This window comes from Tympanuchus pallidicinctus, unplaced genomic scaffold (genome assembly GCF_026119805.1).
Source record: "Tympanuchus pallidicinctus isolate F22 unplaced genomic scaffold, pur_lepc_1.0 scaffold5, whole genome shotgun sequence".
In the NCBI taxonomy this organism is placed as follows: domain Eukaryota; kingdom Metazoa; phylum Chordata; class Aves; order Galliformes; family Phasianidae; genus Tympanuchus; species Tympanuchus pallidicinctus.
Window position 1 is genome coordinate 20,530,280 of NW_026294769.1, and position 22,086 is coordinate 20,552,365.

The 22,086-nt window shown below is 36.6% G+C and overlaps 1 protein-coding gene across 4 annotated transcripts; it reads right to left on the reverse strand.

Moving 5' to 3' along the window:
- Positions 1–473: 473 nt before the first annotated feature.
- Positions 474–21,856, reverse strand: CUNH18orf63 (chromosome unknown C18orf63 homolog). 4 transcript variants are annotated; one of them, XM_052704196.1, is made up of 14 exons: positions 18,851–21,856; positions 18,081–18,159; positions 17,546–17,602; positions 16,370–16,481; positions 14,603–14,644; positions 13,673–13,749; positions 12,234–12,343; positions 11,347–11,443; positions 11,164–11,249; positions 10,412–10,595; positions 8,040–9,083; positions 6,728–6,823; positions 5,411–5,497; positions 1,814–1,935 (listed from the first exon to the last, which is right to left on the reverse strand). In XM_052704196.1, exons 1-13 carry the CDS (start codon positions 18,982–18,984, stop codon positions 5,441–5,443), a joined length of 2,175 nt encoding a protein of 724 aa, XP_052560156.1. In that variant the 5' UTR covers positions 18,985–21,856; the 3' UTR covers positions 1,814–1,935; positions 5,411–5,440. The 4 variants fall into 4 exon arrangements, with proteins under 4 accessions (XP_052560153.1, XP_052560154.1, XP_052560156.1 ...); XM_052704195.1 differs by lacking the exons at positions 16,370–16,481; positions 17,546–17,602; positions 18,081–18,159; positions 18,851–21,856 and adding an exon at positions 15,368–15,459; XM_052704193.1 differs by lacking the exons at positions 5,411–5,497; positions 16,370–16,481; positions 17,546–17,602; positions 18,081–18,159; positions 18,851–21,856 and adding an exon at positions 15,368–15,459 and having other exon boundaries at positions 474–1,935.
- Between the last annotated feature and the right edge of the window lie 230 nt (positions 21,857–22,086).

Below are 22,086 nucleotides of genomic sequence, written 5' to 3' on the forward strand. Positions count from 1 at the left end.
GACCTTTGACCATTTTCTGACTCCCAAGGATTTCTTTAACTTTTTACAATTCCACCTGTTACTGATGCACATCAGAATATTTTGGGGCAGGTGAGTGAGTCTGTCTGTTCCTTCCCTCTGAGAAGTCCAACCTGCAGACATTACAGACGGAGGCCCCAGGTGACCCCGGGCAGTGAGGGCACTGCCCAGCTAGTGAGAATTCATTACAGGAGGAACTGAGAGAAGCTTTTCATGCTGCTCCACATACAGCAAAAGGCAGCAGTGAAGATCCCTTCAGCATCAATAAACCCCTGCAAAGGCAGCCCCAGCACTAACCCCGCCTCCCTAACAGCAGCATTTCCACCACCACTCCTGCACCCAGTGCGTTTTCACTCTGTACCAAACACGTTGCTGCATATTTACAAGGGCTGGGAGGGTTAGAGTAATTCCCACCCACATCACAGGCTAGAAAGGATTTGGCCATTTAGCACAAATGAATTATTCAGTAGTTTATTTGAAGTGGAACAAATGGAATATACAATAATTGTATTTTCTCTCTTTGGAGTATTATAATTGATAACACAAAGTGATGCAAAATTTTAAAACATGAGAGTGATGCAGAATGACTTCCGTTAATAAGGAGATACCAGGCAAATGCTGGAAACAGGCAGCACTTAAATAGCTACTATGACAGACAGACCAGATGAAGCACAAGCTTACATAGCATAGCAGAAAGGCAACTTTTCCACAAGCTTTTCCATATTGTGAGAAAGAAAAAGACAGATTACATCTAAACAAACCTATGAAAGAATAACTAATCCACAGCAGTTGAAAAGTGGCTTTGGTATACCAGTTTTCAAATGACATAAATATGGTTTGATTTCTTGATGAGTATATTACTCTTTTTCGTGTTATTTGTGTGATGCAGTTTTTTTTTATATTGTATGCAATAAATTTGAAGTCACTGAAGTGCTCACTTTCTTTTAAATGCTGGCACCATTAAATTAGAACTATGCTAACATTTTCCATTTCAAATAAATAACAAAATGTTACGAAATAAACTTGTTATTGCAGGAGAGAAAAATCCTAACATGAAACATGAGGCAAATAAAAACACAACCATGGCAATATCCAAAGTTCTCATAAAGCATGTGAAGTCTTACTGTACCAATTCCCTTAGGAAAAAAAAAAAGGTTTTGGCAATGTATTACCAAAACAAACCTTATACTACAATTTTATATTGTTTGAGTTTAGAAATTGGTGTTTGCCTCTTAATTTCCACGTAACACAATAATATTCACTTACAAACAACAATAATGGAACCAAAATAATTCATATGTAAATTTGTAACTACATTTATTTTGATAAAATTACTTAAATGCCAGCAACATATTTTGCATGAATTGCTCAAGAGTGGCACTGTGAACGGGACTTTAAAAATCCTTTATATCCAGTGGTTTTATCTGTGGGAATGGAAATTCACTAAAAGATATAACAGGAGCTAAAGAAGATGTAATCAAATCCAGCCTTGAGATCATTCCCTGACTAATAAAAACTACAGTTATTTTTGAACTATTTGACAAGAAGAAGTTATTTAGGAATGTTTTACTGTTGAAACAAAGAGATGCAGATAATTGGGTCATTAAATATGATTATGACATAAAAATACAAACTTGAAACTTCAAAATAACTTGGAACAGCAATCAGGTGTGTGAGCAAGTGCTTGAATAGACATAATGTGGTTAAAGAATTCCAAACAATTAACTGAATTTCCACAACCATTTGAGGATTATTAACCTGAACTGTCTGGGGGAGGTGGTGACATATGGATTCACTTGACTATATGTATTTAACCTTCAATTTTTCATCCAGAACAGGTAGCAGTGACATGACATAAACAGAGTAAAGGCCACAAAGCTCAGAGATCCTCAAGTACGTTAATGGCCTCTTGGAAGCCTGAATGAGGAAAACAGAAAAAGCTGAGATCACAAAAGAAATCTAAAGGCAACTCAGAACAGTACAGCTAATATGCAACAAAAGTTGGTGTATCTCTGTATTTGTGTTTTCCTTACAGAGTTTATATCTAGAACATTCCAAGTTCTTTTTTTCCTTTTTTTTTTTTTTTTTTTTTTTAAATCTTTACACAGAACAAATGAAAAAGCTGTTGTTCATACATACTCAACCTTATCTTTCCTCTAACATTTTGAGTATTTAAATTTAAGTCCCTCAAAATATTGTTTTTGTGGTTCTGGAGACAGCAATTTCCATTGCAGAAGTACGTTCACAGCTTTTTAACTAGCTGAGATGAAGTCTTAGTTCTACAGAATTGTAACAGACAGAATCTGAAGAAACCATTCTCCAGCATTTTAAAATAGTTGACCATGCAGTAAATTGGATTAACCACAATTTGGAACAAGCCTGCAGCAATGAAAAATAGACAGGATAATAGCAGTAGTGTGATAACATCTACTTTTTGGAGCAGGGCTCTAACAACTTACTAAGGCATACAGACCAAAGGTTATTTCCGATCTGATTTGGAAATAAGCTTTCCTGCATTATAAAATAAATTGCTTTATCTTTGAGTGTTTAAAGTGATTAAAAAATATTCAGAATCTTTTTTTCAATGAAAATACAAATATTTTCACCATTTCCATGTAAATGTTTTCAAATTTATGTTATGTGTTCCTTCAATAAACAGATCATGCTATGTTTACATAACAAAAAGTTATTACTTCAACTTTATATTTTACATCAAGAAAGCACATGAAAGATGGCTTTGTTTGAGTTTCATAATATATCGTTTCGATTACAAGAGAAATTCCTAAATGTTGGCTTGGGACAATCCACATTTTAGAAGAAACAATATAATAGTGATCCAGCTCTCATATACAAAACTGCTGAGAATTTTTACTTAATTCCAGTTGTGTGGATCCCCCACGTTCATTGTGTGTACAGTATCCTTACATCAATGGTAGAAATTAATTTTGTGTAAAATATTAGTATTATTACTCTCTCAGATGAGTTTTAGGTTCTCATTTGCTAAATGGAATTTGGCAACCATATCCAAAGGTCAGTATCCTACAACAACACAAGAGTAGAGCTACAGGAAGAGTTCTGTAGATGAGTGGCTTGGGAAATTCAGCTCTGCTATTTTGAGTATGTCCTTCCCCAGAGAGGGGGGAATTGTCTACACACAGATACAAACAGAATGAACGAGAATGGTTTAGTGTTAGAATTAAATATTAAGGATCTTAAAATATTACGTGCTTCTTTCAATGACATTTTATATGCTTTATCAACATATCCCCTTTTTTTGGTCCAGTAAAATTGGGAAGAAAATCAGAATCACTCTGAATTCCTCAAGCAGTTTACAGGCTGTGAATGTGGCACATTAGTAACAAACCAACCCTTTTCAGAAGCTAATTGTAAAAAAAAAAAAAATAAATAGATGTTTTTACTGTCATGAATTACAAGATCCAAGTCATTCTTGTCAACTACATAACTGAATTCCACTCTAGGACCTTCTCACCTACAGCTGTTGCTGCACAGTAAATTTGAAAACTTAAAATAATTCTCCAGTGTTGAAGAAAAAACATGTATTCTGAATGCAAGTACAGTAATACATCATAAAGAAAAAAATCAAAGCAAAATTTTTCAGAAATGAAATCGTAGGCACTGATCCAACAGCAGAAGTTATTTTAGCTCTAGTTTTGTTTTTAAGTCTCCAGTGCCGATGATGAACCCATACCAATGGTATTCTTAGAGATCATATATTAAATATGTGATCAAACAAAGAGGAATGGTTTCAAGCTAAAAGATAGAGGATTTAGACTGGATATAAGGAAAAAAGTTGTTCTACCATGAGGGTAGTGAAGCATTGACACGTGTTGCCCAGTGAGGTGGTGGATGCCCTATGCCTGGAGACACTCAAGGTCAGGCTGGATGGATTCTGAGCAACATGATGTAGCTGTAGGTGTCCTGGTTCATTGCATGAGACTTGGAGAAAGGTCCATACCAACTCAAACGACTCTATGATAAACACTTCATGAATGACAATTTGTTCTCCAGCATTTATGCTTTACTTACAATAATCAACTTGGCCATTTGGTGTCTAATCTATAAATTTCTATATTTCTATTTCTATATATTTCTAATATATTTCTAATTTCTATAAATAAGAAAGTTGTAATTTTATGTACATTAAAAAGTTAAAGTTCTGGCCATTCTCAGGAACATGATCCCTGTCAATTCTCAACAAGTCAGATGTCTATGCTCAATATGCTGAAACAGATCACATCTGTAGAAACGTTATGCCTCAACTGTCTGGCATTGAAACTAAAGCAGGGCAGATGAAACGCTAGATACAGAAATAGATTTGCTGAATAGCAGAATCTAAAGGCTCCATATGAAAATCTTCTATGGGAACAACAGACTTCCTTCAGGAAGAGAGACAATTGATAGTAACATTCACCTGAGAGAATTTATCAACACTAAGAATAGAAGGACATAAAGTATACCTCGGAGACAACATGCATATTTGGCTACTTGTTAGCATTATTGTTGAAGCCAAAAGCCAGATTAAAAGACACACAGTTTGTATTTTGCTTTTTTTTTTTTTAATTTGTATATTTTCTATTTGATTTGTGCTTATATTTTTGTACTGTTGTGTCTACGTGATCATTGTTCACACACCAATGGCTTTCTCTGAACAAATCTACTTCTACATATCTCTAAAACAGTGAACTGGAAAGGCTTGCTTCTGCCTGCATATTTTTCTCCTAATAATGTGCAGTATGCTACTAGAGCAATAAAACTAGTGGTTTTCATACATTATACGCACCCTTAATATTCTTAGGAAAAGTTTATTCTATTCTGCAAGACAGCATTAACAATCCATGCTGTGGGTTCAAATATCTGGCCATAAAACTAATTTTTTTCATTTTGTATGACAGGCCATTTTGTCCTTGGATCTCAGCACCACAAAAGCATTTAGCTACCCTATTTCATGTAGTGGTATTAAATAACCACTGTAGTCCCACTGTAATGGTTTATAGTTTTAACTTCAGCTGAGGTTCAAATGAAACTCAGCAGCAGAAAAAAAAAAAAAGGTTTAGTCTAAAAAAAGAGCAAAGATACAAATTAAAGCCAAGTTCTCAGTACTAGAATATGCTTTTGTCTGTAACAAAAGGAAAAAAAAAATAAAGCAATGCTTTATTTGCTGGTGTCCAAAGAAACCAAGGACTTTGGCTTCTTGTTCCAGTTCACCTTGGCTTCTGCTACCTCTGTATTTTGTTCTAGAAACCAGTTGTTTAGTAAAAGTGATTCCTTTGGAGACAGTTGATACCATAATCCATAAAATACAAAGGTTATTATAGACATGCAATATTATTTGAAAAATGAGAAAAATCGTTTAACTTCATAATGAACATACCCAGAATTCTCTTCAGTACTTCATTATATCCTAAATAAAAGGCTTACTTCTTTTGACTTTCTTTAATTTCGAGGAGCCTTCTTCTTTCTGTTAACAAAACAAGCAAGCAAAAAATCAGGAAAACAACTAAGCAGTAATATAAGCTAACAGCTCAACTAAAAAATTTCTTCCGGGTGTTCTCAAGCCTCCAGCCGAGGCTCCCCTTCATCTGTGCACCCAATTCACCGGTGCCAGCAGTAGTGTTGCTGCAGTGTGGGCATGGCAGGCAGCCAGCAAGGACTTGCTGCCACCTCCCTAAAGCAGCTTGCAGGGCTCTCAGGTCGACATACAAAGTGCAAAGACCCTTCGTACTGCATGGGTAATGAGACCTCAAATGGTCATTGATTGCTCGAGATAAAACATAAAAGGCAAGGGAACCTGGATGGAAACAGAGATAAGTGTGTGCAACATATGTGCCTCCTGACTTATTTTATAGAGCAATTGCACAGTATGTTCTGTTGGCTGTTAGCACAGATAATACTTACATCTCTGTGTAAGAAAATACAATTGTACTGAGCTTTAGAGGCTTTAGACCCGCTCCTTACTGATTAGCCTAATTTCTAGACAGTAAAAGCATTAAGAATGTGACTGTAAAGAGAAAGAAATGGAAGATATAACTGAGTTTTGAAGGACTGACATTGAGAAGCAGAAGTGTAGCCTAGAGGTAAATACAAGTAATAATTAAGAGTAATGAAAAAATTAAGAGGATTTTAAATTACACACTATTGTCATTAGAACAGAATTTAGAGGAAAAGGTCAAAAAACACAATTGGTATTAGGAACCCATTTAATTGCTGCTGTCCTTCCTCGTAATAAAACATCTGAAATACATTAAATAATTGAGAAAATATACCTTTTAAAATTCCACACTGATTCATAAATAGCCTTTAGGAGTTCATTTCTACCTAAGTAATGCTGAATTCAAGCATGTAACATGCACGTAACATTTACACAGCCAACAAGAATACCCATAGTAAAGCCAGACAGATAGAACTTTTGTCTGTACAATTCTACTTCAGAAACATATTTACATTATGTAACATCATTAAAGCTTTCATTCTAGTACTAACTTCCACAGGAGACAAGAGTGTTAAATGCACATTTGAAGTAATACCAGCATAAATGATCATTTTTGCCGAGAGTGGGCTCAGTAATATTTCTTTTTTTCTCTGTTTTAAATGGAACATGATAAAATGATAAAGCTTATATTTTCCTTTTTATTTCTTAATTTGAGTTCTTGTAGATTGGACTAAGGGTGTATGCGTGTAGGTCTTTTACCTGTCTTTTTCTGGCAGAGCCTTTCTTTACAGATGCTTCCCTGTTGCTCTCCTTCGTTGAATGAATCAGATTTGAGGTCACTGCTTCATCACATGTCTACAGGGAACAAATATCTGACATCTTAAAGTATGGAAGTTTATACATTCATTGGAAAAAAGAAAAAAAAAACACCAACAGTATTTTGTCAATCAGATCTCACCAACAAGTATTTGTAATGTCTACCACTAGCAGCATGAATTACAATCTCACTACTCCTCAAACCAGGTTTCATCTTGATATCCTGACTTACCCTGTTTAGAAATTGCTTCATGTCTTGTCACTCTAGAAGCTAAAACGTGTCTGTTAGATGGCAAAAAAATCTTATGCCCCTTAGTTCCCAGTGGTTTGGCACTTAGGAACTAACAAGTCTAAAAAACTGTGCACATGGAACGGTAAAAATGCCAGGACATAACACATCACATCACATTTTATAGGTGAAAACAGAAGCACAACACATTTCATCCATGTGTCCTACCTGCAGGACATCATTCCCATAAAAATTGTACTGAAATCAGCTTAGCTATTTGTATTATCAAAATACAATAAGAATCACAGAAAATTCAGATTGCAGAGAATGCCTTGAGGTCATCTAGTTGCAACTTTTACTTAAAGCAGTGATAACTTCAAAGTTAGATCACATTACTTTGGGCCTCACCCTGTCATGTTTTCACAAACTGAACAGATAATAGTTCTATTTCTTCATGCAACTTATTCCAGTGCTTAACTACTCTCACTCTGGAGATTATTTTCCTTATACCAAGGAGGAATCCTTTGTGTTGTGATTTGTACTTTTAACAAAATTTAGATTAAACTCATATTTGCAAAACCTTTCATGTCGTCTAACAGAGCACTGCTTTATATACTCTGCAGTCAGCACCACACAAACAATGAGGTTTGAGATTTGTCCCAGAGACTGCTCATTTATATGGTTTTACAGTGACTGAACACTGAAAAAATCACCCTTAAACAAATCTTGATAGACTGATAGAAAGTTAGATAGACAGTTTTAAAGAAATTGAAACTAGTTATTTCACCTTAAAAGCCTGAAATAAAAAAAAAAACTGTCTCAGAGGTCAAAGTAAATCATCTTCCCTTCCAGAACAACACTGGTTCAAAACATTAATACATGTGGTAGAAATTTTAGATAATTTTAGACAATTATATTGAGAATGATGGCAGAACATAATGAAAGTCACCCTCTTTATCGCTCAGTGTTGTTTCAGAATATGCTGATTTTGTGAGAACCAGTGATAGTGACTGTTCTTTACTGTACCTGTTCACAGACAGAGTTGGAAGGAAGACAGGTTGTCTTAGCAATACAGTTCTTAGAACGGTAGGATGCTTTGCTTTCATCATTTTTGGCAATGCACACTGTATCATTTAAGATGGATTCATGAATATTTAACCCTCGTCCTTCATTTGATTTCTTTGTTTGTTGCTGTAATAAACCGGAATTTCTCATTTCATTCTCTAATTTACAATTCTGCAAATGTACTTTCTTTGACTGGTATTGTTTCCTGAGAACTTGTATGGTATTTTGACTTGCAAAATTTTTTCCCACTCTTGAATTGGAAGAGGAAGATGCAAATGTATTTAGTTTTGGACTGATATCAGATTTCTGAAGCGCTGACCTAACATTCTCATGCAGTGAAGGAGAGTTTGCCTTATTGTGACTTACTTCACATGAACTCCAACCTGCAGCTGAGTTACTGGAAGAGTCAGAATTAATCACTTGTCCACTAGACTCTGTTCTCCACTGAAATACAGATACATCTTGTTTTATACAAGCTTTCTCAGTAATTATCTGAAGTGAGTTGCTGTGAGTAGCAGGTTTATAAACCCCAGCTAAGCTGGACTTGCAAACAGTCAACATAGAAGATTTAACACATTTTACCGGTGATTGTCTTTCAACATTTTTTCTTTCCTTCCCATCAGTTTGATTTGTGGTGTTTCCATTCATCTGTGTTAACCTTCCTTTGAAAATTGGTATAATCTTACTAATCTTTTTTGGAGGGTGTTTAAAGGCGGAGCTTCCAGGCACTCCTAAGGACTTCCAAAGTGGTAGCTCTGATATTCCAGGTATTTGCTTACTGATTAATTTCTCAGTTGCTTCAACGCTGATCTCTTCTGCACTTTTCTTGCTACTTGAAAAAGTGTGCGGTTTTGGCTCTTTGATCAAATGCTCCATCCAGTGGCTGTTCTCCTTACTGCGTGAGGAACAAATGCTAGCCAAAGCCTGTTTCCTTGGAGGTGTCTGGGTCAGGGATACTACACAAACCATCTCTCCAGCCAATTTCATAGACTCAGACTGTATTTCCTGCAATACAGGGAGAGCTGCTAAACTCAATTAACTGGGTTTAAAAATCTGATCACCTAATGCATCTCTATACAATATATATGATACACTCAACAATATATAACCATACAAAATCCTGTTTTGAATTATAACTGCCTGTATTTTTGAATAATATTTTCTTGTAACCGTAACTGAAGATCTATTTTTTCCTTTCCTAGTTTTTCTGTTGTTTATACAATATTGCAGCATAGTTTATTTCTCAGAAGGAAAGTCTTAAATTACAGATATTATCATTGACTCAGAATCATAGAACAGTATGGGTTGGAAAGGACCTCAAAGCCCACCCAGCCCCACCCCATGCCATGGGCAGAGCTGCCCCGGGCCCCATCCAACCTGGCCTTGAGCACCTCCAGGGATGGGGCACCACAGCTTCTCTGGGCAGCTGTGCCAGAGCCTGAGTGAAAAATTTTCCCCTAACAGCAAATATAAATCTCTCATCTTGTAGTTTAAAACATTCTTCCTTGTCCTGCCATTACCAGACCATGTAAAATATCTGTTATTATTTTGGTTTAGTGATTCTCAACTGGACAACACCCTTTCAAAGGGTCTGCAGGGAGTTTGTCTGATAGGCTCTTAGGACTAATAAAGGCATCTGTATTTTGAACAAAAGATGTCTGGATGCCTATAAAAACTGCAGATGACAAGGAGAAACCATCCTAGCTTTGATCATTGAAGAGACCTAAATAGGAACTGTGTTCTGAAAGAGGATTATAGTATTTTAAAATCTCTGCAATTTCTGTCAGCATTCTTTGTTGAGAATTAATTACTTCACTTCTTTCACATACTGCTGCCTGAGAAATTTGAGTCTGTCTTTGTTAAAACTCCAATTAAGGGTGTTGTGCCTCCTCTCCATCACCAGCCAGATTAAATCTAACAGCTGGAGTGCTTTTAAATGCCCAGGTTTATACAACTTAATTTTTTCCTTAGTTTTTTAAAAAATAATTTGCAGAATATCTTTAAAACTTATTATTCTGGAAGGAGCATGGAAAAGTCCCGAAACTTGACTGTAAAATAAGGATGATAGAACAGCAAATACTGATGGCAACAAATTAATACTATAACACTAATTCTAATGCTAATTTCCTTTCTAATGTATTTTTCAACTGAAAAACAATATAACAATGTAAAATAATGACACATTACGCATTTATTAATAAGAACTTGATCATTGTTGAAAGCACACATTCATGCTGTCACTGAGTTCTGAATATCACAAAGCTTACTTCAAATCAGAAACAGAATACATGATATTAGTATTTTTATTAAGAAAAAAATGACAAAAACCTTACACACACTGGGGTCCGGGAGAGTTCCTGTGTAGCATAAAGTGCTTTGCTTGACATCCTTACTGGAAATCCACACAGATGTGAAAACTTAGCCTTTGCATCAGAAATAAAAGAATTCAATACACTTTCTGAATCTGTTCTAGGGAAATACTGCACTGGCTGACTCCGAATGCATCTTAGAGGGTACCTGAATACTGTTATGGGATACATAACAAGCTTCTTTGTATTTTCACAATTATGAATCACTTTCCTTTAGAAAAAAAATATGAAGTATGTCTAAAGATTTTTTTTTTCTCCAGAAAGTTGAAGAAAAGCATCTACTTTAAGTGACCGAACCTTACAAACTTACAGGACTTCAAACATTCTACCCTACTGCAATAATGGTATATAACCTTTAATCTAGTCTTTCCTAGCAAGAAAATCTCTTTACAATAAATATTTGCTCACCACAGTTTTACAGAAATAGTGTTAATTTAACTGTTCCTTTTAAGGCACCATTTAGATTGGCAATATCATATTTACAGAAGCTGAGAAGCAACCTGACCTATTTGACTTCCTATTATTCTAGCATATAATTTCTAGCATAAAATTCTAGCACAGACAGATGTAATTTTTTGTTTCAGTTTGACTAACAATACAATTCCACTGATTTCTGGAAATTGTAGAAGAAAATGTGGAGCATTCAAAAATGAAAATTTAGGTCTCAGCTAGCAGAGTGATAGAGAACGTGGAACAAAAATATTCTCAAAGGATACGTAAATAACCTTTCCCCTATTGGCTTGAAGTAAACACTCAAGTATATTTCTCTCCCCTCAGTATTCTCTGGAAGAATATATCCATACTAAAAAACAAACAAAAAACCCCACATGTGCATTACAAATTTAAGTTCATATTAAACATAAGGAGGAGAGGGAAAATACAAAACCAGTGCTTTTTACCAGATTCTTCCAGTGCATCTGAAATTCTTCATATGAGTGGAAAGGAGATCCTGGAGGAATTCTATGGCTGATGTTTATGATCTGACCCATTTTCATGCTGTGCACAGGTGGGAAAAAGGCTTATAAAGGATGTCATAAAGCTCATTTGAAAATACATTGGACTTTGAGGAAAAAAAAAAAAAAGAATCAGGCACTGAAATGGGCCCAGGGAGGAGGAGTCACCAACCCTAGAGGTATTCAAGGAGTGTTTGGACTTTGTGCTGAGGGACACGGGTTAAGTGGGAACTACTGGTGACAGGAAGATGGTTGGACTGGATGACCTTGTAGGTCTTCTCCAACTTTGATGATTCTATGATTCCATGATTATTTGGCATTTAAAGCATTATTATTCTCCAGTTTTAAGAACTAATATCTTCAGTTCATAAGATAACAGAGCAAAAGCAACATTTCCTGAAATATAGACAAGAGCTTGGAACCTACGAGCCCGATTGCTCCCATCTGTAATACCCACTACCACTGAGTATAGAGCAAATTAAAATGTATCATGACTTCTAACACTTTTGATGAAAGCCATAGGTGAGGACTGAGACAGTCTGTCGCAAAGATGAAAATATTTTTATCTTTAAATATACACTTCCTTCTACTATTATATTCAAAGAAAAGTAACATTACAACAGTAGCAAATAGTACTAAAATTGAAACTATGTTTAAACACATAATTTGTGATTCACTTCTTTTTCTTTCGCATTTTCCATAATACTGAGACCTAGAAGGAAAATTTCGTGAATGTAAAACATGTGTTCTTATCACTAGCACTGAATTTACAATTTGAATGGCAAATGTTCCAAGAAATATTTGTTTCTGCTGTAATTTAAACAAATGCCTACCTTGGCAAAACATAGCACCAGTTAGTTAATATGGAATGACCATCAATTACTGTGTTTTCATTGCTTTCAAACAGCTTTATGGCATTAGCTGAAATATCAAAATCTTCCAGCTTAAAATAGAAAAAAGTTATTTGCAAATATCTCTATAGTAGTACAAAATTTAAATATAAACACTAATTGTATATCACAATATAATGAAGTTTATACATTATTCATTCATCTCTCACAGATTCTTTATGAAATAAGTGAAATCAGTGAAATTTAAATATTAAATGTGTTAATAAGAATACAAAACAAACTAAGAACTGTCTCACTTTCATGCAGAGTTTCTGAGTTTAATTTTAAAAAACATGTGTGACTGCCTAGGAACTTCAGAAGCCACTCTGCATGATCAAGTGATTTGAGGTTGTGGATGCCCCATCCCTGGAGGCATTCAAGGCCAGGCTGGATGTGGCTCTGGGCAGCCTGGTCTGTTGGTTGGTGACCCTGCACATAGCGGGGAGTTGAAACTAGATGAGCATTGTGGTCCTTCTCAAACCAGGCCATTTTACAATTCTATGAAGTGCCAAGATCCCAGCAACAGAATTAGAACACATTCTCACAAAGGAAAAATTTGGTTGTTGGGGCCAACCTAACACAGATTTAAAAAACATTTTCTCATTCTATGCTCTAGCATGGTTTGCATTTCTTAATTGATAAGAAAATCAGTTAATTTCTGTTTTAGAAAAGTATTCAAATAGTCAAACAGACAATGAAGCCACACCACGATCCCTTCCATTAATCCAATTCCAAAATGACATAAGGACAGCTTTAATATTCATGCTGTCCAATTAGGTCACAAAAGAAATCTTATTTTTTCTGTTCTTTAAAAGAATACTTTGGATCCAAAATACTTATTTTGGAAAATAATCAGAAAATCTACCAAATATGCCTCTGTGTGTGTGGATGTACTGACATGGCCAATTTTTAGCCTCAGCCATTACTTCTTAAGCCATTTACAAAGATGCACAACAGGCTGCTCCTGCGTTTTGGAAGCTGCATAGAAAACACAACAAATTCCAGAAAAAACACATCCATTTACCTTATACACAGAGCTGACATATTATCTGCAGCTTCACTTCTAATATGTTACTCAAAACTGGTTATTTATTACAGTGAGATTGTGACTTGCTTTTAGAAAAGACTGTTAGAAGGAAATTTAGAAAGTAGTCTAGAATCTGTATGACAAAGATACTTGGAATGCTTGCTGGAATGCTTCAATATAAAAAACACGGGTGTTACACACTTAATGACTGTATAGTTAGTCAATGTGATTACTTCTGAATACATCAGAAATAAGCCATTCTGTCCCCATCATGCTAATTGTAAGTCACCTAGCAGAAATGAAGATAAAGAGTAGCAAGATAAATACAGCCATAGAAAATAGAACTGTGTAATACCTCAGGGGGTGGTAACCGGACTGAGCAAGCCTCCACACTGATGCAAAGCTGCTTCTCTGATACATTGATGTCTAGAACTAAAATAAAACTGAAGTCCAAAGTCCTGTTCCAAACCACAACTCAACTGTTAAGCTGCTGAACCAAATGATTATTTACAGCCATTACCGGTTAAAGCACTGAGTTTAAAAAACAGATCTCAGCATGGAAATAAAAATTGCATTTTAAGAATGAAAACAAACCCAACAACTAACTGCAATCTACACATCTCCCTGTGAACTCAGGGCCATCCATGCAACTGTGAGCTTGAAACTATACGTTTGACCAGGGCAAGCACTTACTGGCTTTTCTCTGGAACATTCACCCACCTGTGGTGCAGAGACTGAATGTATTACACTTCCAAATATATATTCTTGCTACAAATTGGATGCCAAAATATTCATCTGTTGTAAATTGGATTCAATACCCCAAAATGTAATCTTTCATTTTTATACCAGAGTTTTAAAAATAAATTTAGTTTTGTATTTCCTGCAATAGTTAAGCAGCATGCTTTAATTTTGCAAACTGAGAACAGTCAGTTTTGTTCCTTTTCCTATCTATTATTATGATTAGGCTTCCACGCTGTAATTTTAGGCCAGTGCATTTAAATTGTAATAACCATAATATTTTAATGATAGGTTTTAACCTATAGCTATAGATTAATAGTAGAAAAAAACTACTTATCTGTGTGTAATCTTACAAGGGTTCAGACAAATTGACAACAATTACATAGAAAAAAACAGTCTGCCATCAAGGCTGTTTTGTCTGAGATTACTTCAGAATGAAAAAAATATTATGATGTAATAAGATAGAGGCATCATTTCAACCTTAAGTTCACATAATTACACCTTATTCACTTACACAAGGTTACTCCTAACAGAAAGTTGTACTTACCAACTGCATTTTGCCTTCCTGTTTGAGACAAAAAATCTCTTCCTTAATAATGCAAAATAAATAAATATTATTTTCTAAGCCATTAGCATCTTAAACAAAAAGCAAGCTAGACAAAAGTATATTAATGGATAAAAATTCACAGATTTCTTTTTCTTCTGAGAAGGAACTTACACATGGAAATATTATTGACTAAAAGGTCCATGAATTTCTTAAATTCAAAATCAAAGCTATATAGTACTACTATATATTTTAACACCTACCATGAACTTTGCCAGACTTAGCAATGCACACATGATTAAGCAAGCTGCATACACCAGGAGCATGCCATTATTTGCTAAAGTTTCACTGAAGCTGCACTTTATATGAGCTACTACCTAGCCTTCTACTTGTTATTACTGAATAAGCTGATTCACAGACCTGCATGCTTTGAAGACACTGAAAAGAAAGATACTGTTAATACTGTGGCTAGAAATAAGATAAAAGTACATAGCCCTTTCCTCACTGTATATTTTGAATGATCTACACAACAGCTTTACTTAGTAGGAAAACACCATAGCACCTAAAACACCTATTTTTTCATAATTCAGTAATTTGAAATCTTATGCATAATATAGAGATATCAGGCAACAGAACTTCTATCTAGAAGAACAAAAATGAGTAGGAGATTGCATTATCAGCAAACACACAGATGTAACAGTCATGAAATATACCAAAGAGTTTAGGTATGCAGTTATCAAACCAAAACAGAATAGAGAGGATGCATACCCATATCCTGGGCTCACTATGAAACTCCAAAACAGGAACCTCTCAAAGGGGGTCCTCCCTCACTGGCAGTCAGCTCCTATATGGGTTTAGGAGAGGTGAGCCAGGCTCCACCTCTTCTGGCAGCACAGCTGAATTGCCTTCACCTGTGCTCCCATAGCTGACTCATTGCTCGCCTCAGGTGATCAATCAGAGGTTCAGGCCATGATTCAGCAGTTCCCATATAGAGGTAGATGATAGAAAAATGCTTCTGTACTAGAAAAACATAGTCAAGCCTAGCAGTTCCATTGATGAAAGCACAAATCTGAAAAACAGATGATGTTCTTAGAAGACATTTACTGTTGTAGGGGGACTGTTAGGTCACAGCCTGAATTGGTGATTGAGCACCTGGTGAAGGGGTATGGCTGATCCAGGGAGCACAAATTGTTTGCATCTGTGCTCCCCACGTGATCAGAAGGGGTGGACCCAGGATGGAGCTATGCTGGGCTCATATAAGGGCCAGCCATAGAAGGTAGAGTATCTTTTGGGTTTAGGCTGCTTTCTGGGAAGGAGTGCTGTATAGTTGGAGAGTCTTTTCCCTGCCTGGGTGAGTTTGACTTTTTTTTTCTCTTGTATGTGTCTGTTGGCCAACCTGCATAATGCTTTGCTTAGTATAGCTGAGAACCTGTGAGCAGTGCAAATGCTTTGCTTAGTATAGCTGAGAGCCTGTGTGATCTCATTTCTTTGTGAGCAGAACAGCTATGTGATAATATCTGATTTGGAAATGATGAATTATCTCTGTTATGTTCAGTTAAAATAACTTAGTCTATTATAAAGAGGAAAAGATAAATAAGATGTTGATTTTTTTTTTTTTAGGTTTAAAACTTAAGTAAAGGAGTAAATAAGTAATGAAAATATAACTAAAGAGAAGATATATGGAAATAATATAGTAGTTAAAGTAAGGAAAGTAACTGCAATAATAAAAAAAACCAAATGCTTGATTCTTAATCTGAGTGTGTGGAATACCTTGCACCAGGAGATGACCAGCCTTGTTCCACCTAGGTGTAAGTCTGGCTGTAAGTGTGTAGGAGAGACAGTTTTGGAGGATGGCTGGATTAACTTTTTGTGGTGCTGCCAGCTAAAAACCATCAATGAGAAAAGAGGAAAAAAAAAATACTTAATGTATCTTTTGTAGAGATTTATATCAGAATCTTAGCAAAGATACTGTTACTTTTAAGTCAAATCTGAGTGTAAGTTACACCTCTTTTCATCTACATAGCTACAAGTTAGCACAGTATTTGATGTAAACATCTAGATTTGGTGGTTTGTTGGAGTATGGTACTCCACAATTCATTTAATGTTTTCACAGGGATTATAACTCTATTCACTAAGGTTTTTTCCCCCCAATGGAGCTATCTATTACATATCTTTGTACAAAAGCCACAGCTTCCAAAACTTAGGTATATTAAGTTTGTGTGAAATTCCAGACCTCTTGCAATTGCTGAAGCAACATGCACGGAGCTTTGCTCATGTACAATACTACTTGTTTGTTTGACTCTACTGTATAGCTGCATGAAAGCAATACCTACAACTGGCTGTGCCAGAGCTTTGACTGTAATTAATTTTTGTGAGTTAGCAATTTCAGTACCTCCACACATCTATAAAACCCACAAATGGTGCATACTAAAAGATAGTGAAGCATATGCAGAATGGCCTGAAACAGGAACTGCTGTTATGCTTCTGGGTTCTGTCTCCTTTCTATGCTTCCCTTTTGCTTCTGAGACACCCAATCCTATGTGGGCTTGGGAGAACGAAATGTGAGTGGGGAAATATTCAGCTCTCTAACACCTCATCAACAGAACCTACAGGACATGTGGGTAGCTTCATACCACCAGAAGGACTCTTCTGTCTGACTTTGCCTTAAGGTTAAATGTTAAGGCTTTTGAGCAGGATTAGGACCCCACTGCAGCAGAGGAATCTAGTGAAATTGCTTAGGGAGGTTCTTAAGGTTTTTGGCTGATTGAGTATACTTATTATACTCAGATTAACGAGATACATTTTGACAACAGAATGGGCTTAAAACTTTGAACTTTCTCTTCTGTAGAGCAAATTGCTTGCCCTGTGAAAAATACTTGTCTTTGTCAACAGCAGTCACAGACAGATGTAACTGTCTGAAGAAGTGAGATGTCTTCCAGCACTTACAGTAGCTCCTTGTCTTTCTACATATGCTTCACATAATCCTGATTTGTAGAATGGTATCTAAAAAAGAAAATTCAAGTGTCTGAAATTGAAGAGAATTTTATCAAACCTTACATCTTGACTATTGGTATTGCTGCCTTAGAAAAAGCATACTGAGGAGTACTTAAAGAAAATAGCACATCCTATACTTTCAAGGGGAGTGACAGCAAAACTATATGTAGGTGTTTGCCATACAGCAATCTCATTTCTTGGTGAAGATGCATTGCCAAGTGAGCAAGAGACTGCCCAAAACAAAGTGGCAGAACCTGGCTCTGCTGTTCTTTGTGGCATCTTACCAAGTCAGTTCTGTTCCACAAGAGGTTCATTCCCTGAGAAGATAATTTTGTCAAAAGAGAAAGACCTAAGCACTCATCAACATTACTAATGCGTAGTACAAGTGTGATTGAAATTACGTAACTTATTCTTGGTGCTCAGAGTCCTTTGTGAAGATGTGTGGTTACATGTAACTACATATCCTTATTTATTAGTGACTACTGACCGCCATGACAACTGAAATTTGATTTAATGTTCCAATAACAGGTGCAGAAAGGACGTCCTGATACAGGAATATTAGCTGTCTGTAGATTTAAAAAAATAGGAAAACTTTAAAAATAAACTCCCACTTTTTTTGTCTTATTTTGTCTTTATTTTGTCTTACTATTAAAAAGATAATACATCGATTCTGATTTTTTTTTTTTTAAATCAGTTTCCAGTGGCTCAGTGTAATGTGTCAAACAAACCCAATTTACTTATTCTTAACCAACCCACCCACCCACAGAGGTCTAAGGCACAGATTACAGGCCTTAGGGAAATTAACAGATCTGCCTCAAAGTATTCTATCTGGTAGAATTTCTCATTTCTTCCCTTTACAGGGAATGGAATAACACTTTCTGAATGCAAGGAATGTGCACGTTCTTTCTGAGTATCCTGTTCATTGTCTCAACCTACAAAAAGCATTACAGTATCTCAAAAGATGTACCTAAAGCATTCCAAGTTTGTATGTTTACAGAGTAACTTCACACATTCATCAGTTTCAAGTAAGTTGTTCTGTAAGTTTTAACTGATGGCATTTAAAAACACAGTAGTATATTTTTCTCCAAAGCCAGCACATCACCCATCAGAAACATAAATTACTTTGAAAAAATGTAATAGTGTTTACTGCTAATAAGAATTGTGCTGATCTTATTACAGCTAATTCTAGTTGCACTAATAACATTGCTGAATAGCAAACACCAGTAGCTTCTGAAAATAACTCAGATAATTAATTACCTGCAGACTTTTATCTGAGTGCTCCTCATCTCACTTTCTGGTAACTGGGGGCTCAGTGTTATTGTAGCAGCACAGAGTTTCTGCAGATCTGGCAGACTGGCAAAGAATAGAGACTGATGCCTTCTGTCATTCATGTTCTACCGCTGATTTCACTGAAATGGAACCTGGATCTTACGGGAATGAATTGCATTCTTTAAAGGTAGGTATTTACAGAACTTTGGAAGGATGTGATATCAGATAAACCACTAATCAGTCAATTGTCTTCTGACAAGATTAGATAGGTAATATACATATATGGTGAACAGAAGCAGGGAGCACAACACACTTTTTTAAAATAAATGTGTTATACTTTATTTTCTTTTAAGAACCAGAATATTAAGACTAAACAAGGGTGAAAATATCCCTTACACGTTGTGAGTTTATGTTTAGGCTGGAATCTATCTGGGATCCAAGTGCTGAGGAATTCTTTGGTGAAGTTTGTCCCCTACTGGCTGGCAAGAAAATTAAAGTGCCAGGAGTTCAGCAGAGAGAGACACCCTCACCAAGTATACAAGGACCCCTCCTAGTGCTGCAGGAGACTTGTGCACTCCCTGCTTAAATCCACCACTCATCAGGTGACAGGTCAGTGCTGTATCCTTGCTTATGTGAAAGGCAGTATTTTCTTACGCAATACTGCAATCTCTACTGATTCAAAATCACATTAAGCTATGTTGTTTTCCTATTCTCATACTCAAATAAGGTATGCAAAGCAGCATTTTTGTCTCAGTGGGTATCTTAGTCGTGGGTATCTTAGTTACACTCTGACACAGTTGTAAAAAGAGAACACACTTGTTCTTTGGAGTGGAAGGTGATTTGACATATAGTGGTTCTAATGAAGCTATATCTCACAACCTAAGCTTTGCCTTAAAATAGAAATTGACTACATTTTGTGGGCAAGAGCATGAGGCGGTTTGGGGGAGGCAGTATGGGGCTCAGGCCACAATATTATCTTGAATTACATGTGACTGGATATTTTAGAGAGTTAGAATGCAGAGCATGTGTGTGCTGATTGCTGTAACACAGACCAGGCCTGCTGCAACTCCATAATTTTTGGAATTTTTCTAAAAAAGCATTGAAAAGAAGAACCAAAATAGCCAGAAGTTCAGACAAAGGACAAGATCCTACTATTCCTTCTTGCTATTTCCCCCACAAATGGGTGGAGAGAGCAGTCAGTGTAAACTGTTATCATTCCGTAATGCTTTGCACAATTCAAATAGCAATAACTATTTCAGGACTATACACTGAGCAGAGACAGGAATTTCTTCCTTTCCCTGAACTTGCTCCTCAAAATGCATTGTTGGTAAGAAAGACCAATGCTAACAAATTTCGAGAGTGTGAATAACATAGTTACAGTTGCTACCTGGTTTTCTGTTATGTGCCTACTGTATAAATCTACGTACTGCAGCACAGTCCAGGTGCAATACAAAGGAAATAGAATGTTTATGACAAAATGTACATGTAAAATTTCATTGTTCAAAGAAAATACAGCCCTTTACTACAGCATAGATCTCGAAGTGCTCCACAGAGGAAAAAAGCAGGCTGAAAATCTACTTTGTATCCAAGGGGAGCCACCAGTGCTACATACCAAAAGCAGCTGTTTCAATGTTTCTCCTACTCGCCTCCAAATCAAAAAAAAAACCCCTTTTTGGAAATGGCCTTACCAAAGTGGTGAAGTTATCAATAAATAGAAAGCAGTTTTGTTGTCCAAATGTTATGAAGTCATTAGATATCTGAAAAGCATATCGTGTAAATCATAGGATCCTCGAATCCTTAGAGTTGGAAAGGACCTCTAAGGGCCATCTGGTCCAACTCCCCTGCAGTGAATGTATGATATTGTTTAGATCAATAAATATGATAGACTGGATAAGCTTTTTGAGGAACTATTTCAACAGTTTTTGCTAGTTCTGACAGTTTTGCTGTTCTAATTTTTTTGCTTTGCATTACTTACTGTGAAACACTAAAAACCTTTATCTCAAATTGTAGAAAAATCCCAAGATTGGTGTTTTGAGACAGTTTTTGAGAAAATGGTGTTTCCTTGTTTCTTATCCTTAAAGCATCTTAAGTTTCTTCTTGCAATCATGGAAAGTGACATGAAACTTCATCTGATAATTCAAAAACCTATGATTGCCTTTAAGACAAAGTGCCATTTCAAACAAATGAAGAGAAAAATCATCTTATCAGATTGTGAACACAGAAAAGAGAGGCTGGGTCCTCTGCTTTCATTGAACTTTAAAAGTCTTTCAAATGGTCAAACTGGGGACTTCTGTGATAAAGATCACTCAATGTAAAGCACATTGCAGTGCTCCTGGGCTTTGCTCGATGGTGGAGGACAACTCTCTTGTGGGAGCCACTTGTTGTGTTCTTCCCAATGATCATAAAAAACTAATAGGGCAGAGTGCTGGTAGATGGTTTGTTCCCTCAGGGGAGAGCAAAAAGAGAGAAGTGCCCGGAGACAGAGATCTGCTAATCAGGAATTGCATAAAACAAACCCAAGTGCCTTCTTTATCAGTAGATCTTGACTGTGCAGGAGGAATTACACCTGTAGATGCAGTGATTGTAACACACCATCTTAAAACCAACACAGCTCATGCTAAGACGGCCTTCAGTCAGAGAATGGCTTCATTCAAAACAGGCAATCACAGAATTGGTGAGCAGTATTTCTTGTTTTCATACCAGCCTGGGCAATGGCACCCAGGGAAGGAGGGCCTTCCTCGTTAGTACTGAAAGCTACACAAAGCTGTGAGGGGCTGCAGGGACTCGTGGCCATTGGGTTTGCTGTCATATACTGGAGTTAGCACCTGAATCGTGCCCTCTAAGTGTTATGTCACTGAAGTTATGTTAGAAAAAAACAAGCAATCCCTCCTCCCCCCCTAAAAAACAAGCAACCAAACCAAAAAAAAGACAACCTAAAACCACACTGGAAGCAGTGAATCAGGACGCTGCTGACCTGACGGAGTTGACATACACACAGCTGCTCTGGAGCTGGGTTTTACCTCAGATAAAACTGAAGGAAAACAGGGCAACTGTGTGTGGAAGATCGCAGCCGAGAGAAGGCGAGGGAACAGCTCCTGACCCCTCAGAACGGTGGGGAGGTGCTAAGGAAGGCCGTGAGGGCGCACCTGCGGTCCCGTGAAGCGCTCCACCTCACGGCCACAGCGCGGCGCCAACAGCGCCTCCCGCCCGAGCAGCCACAGCGG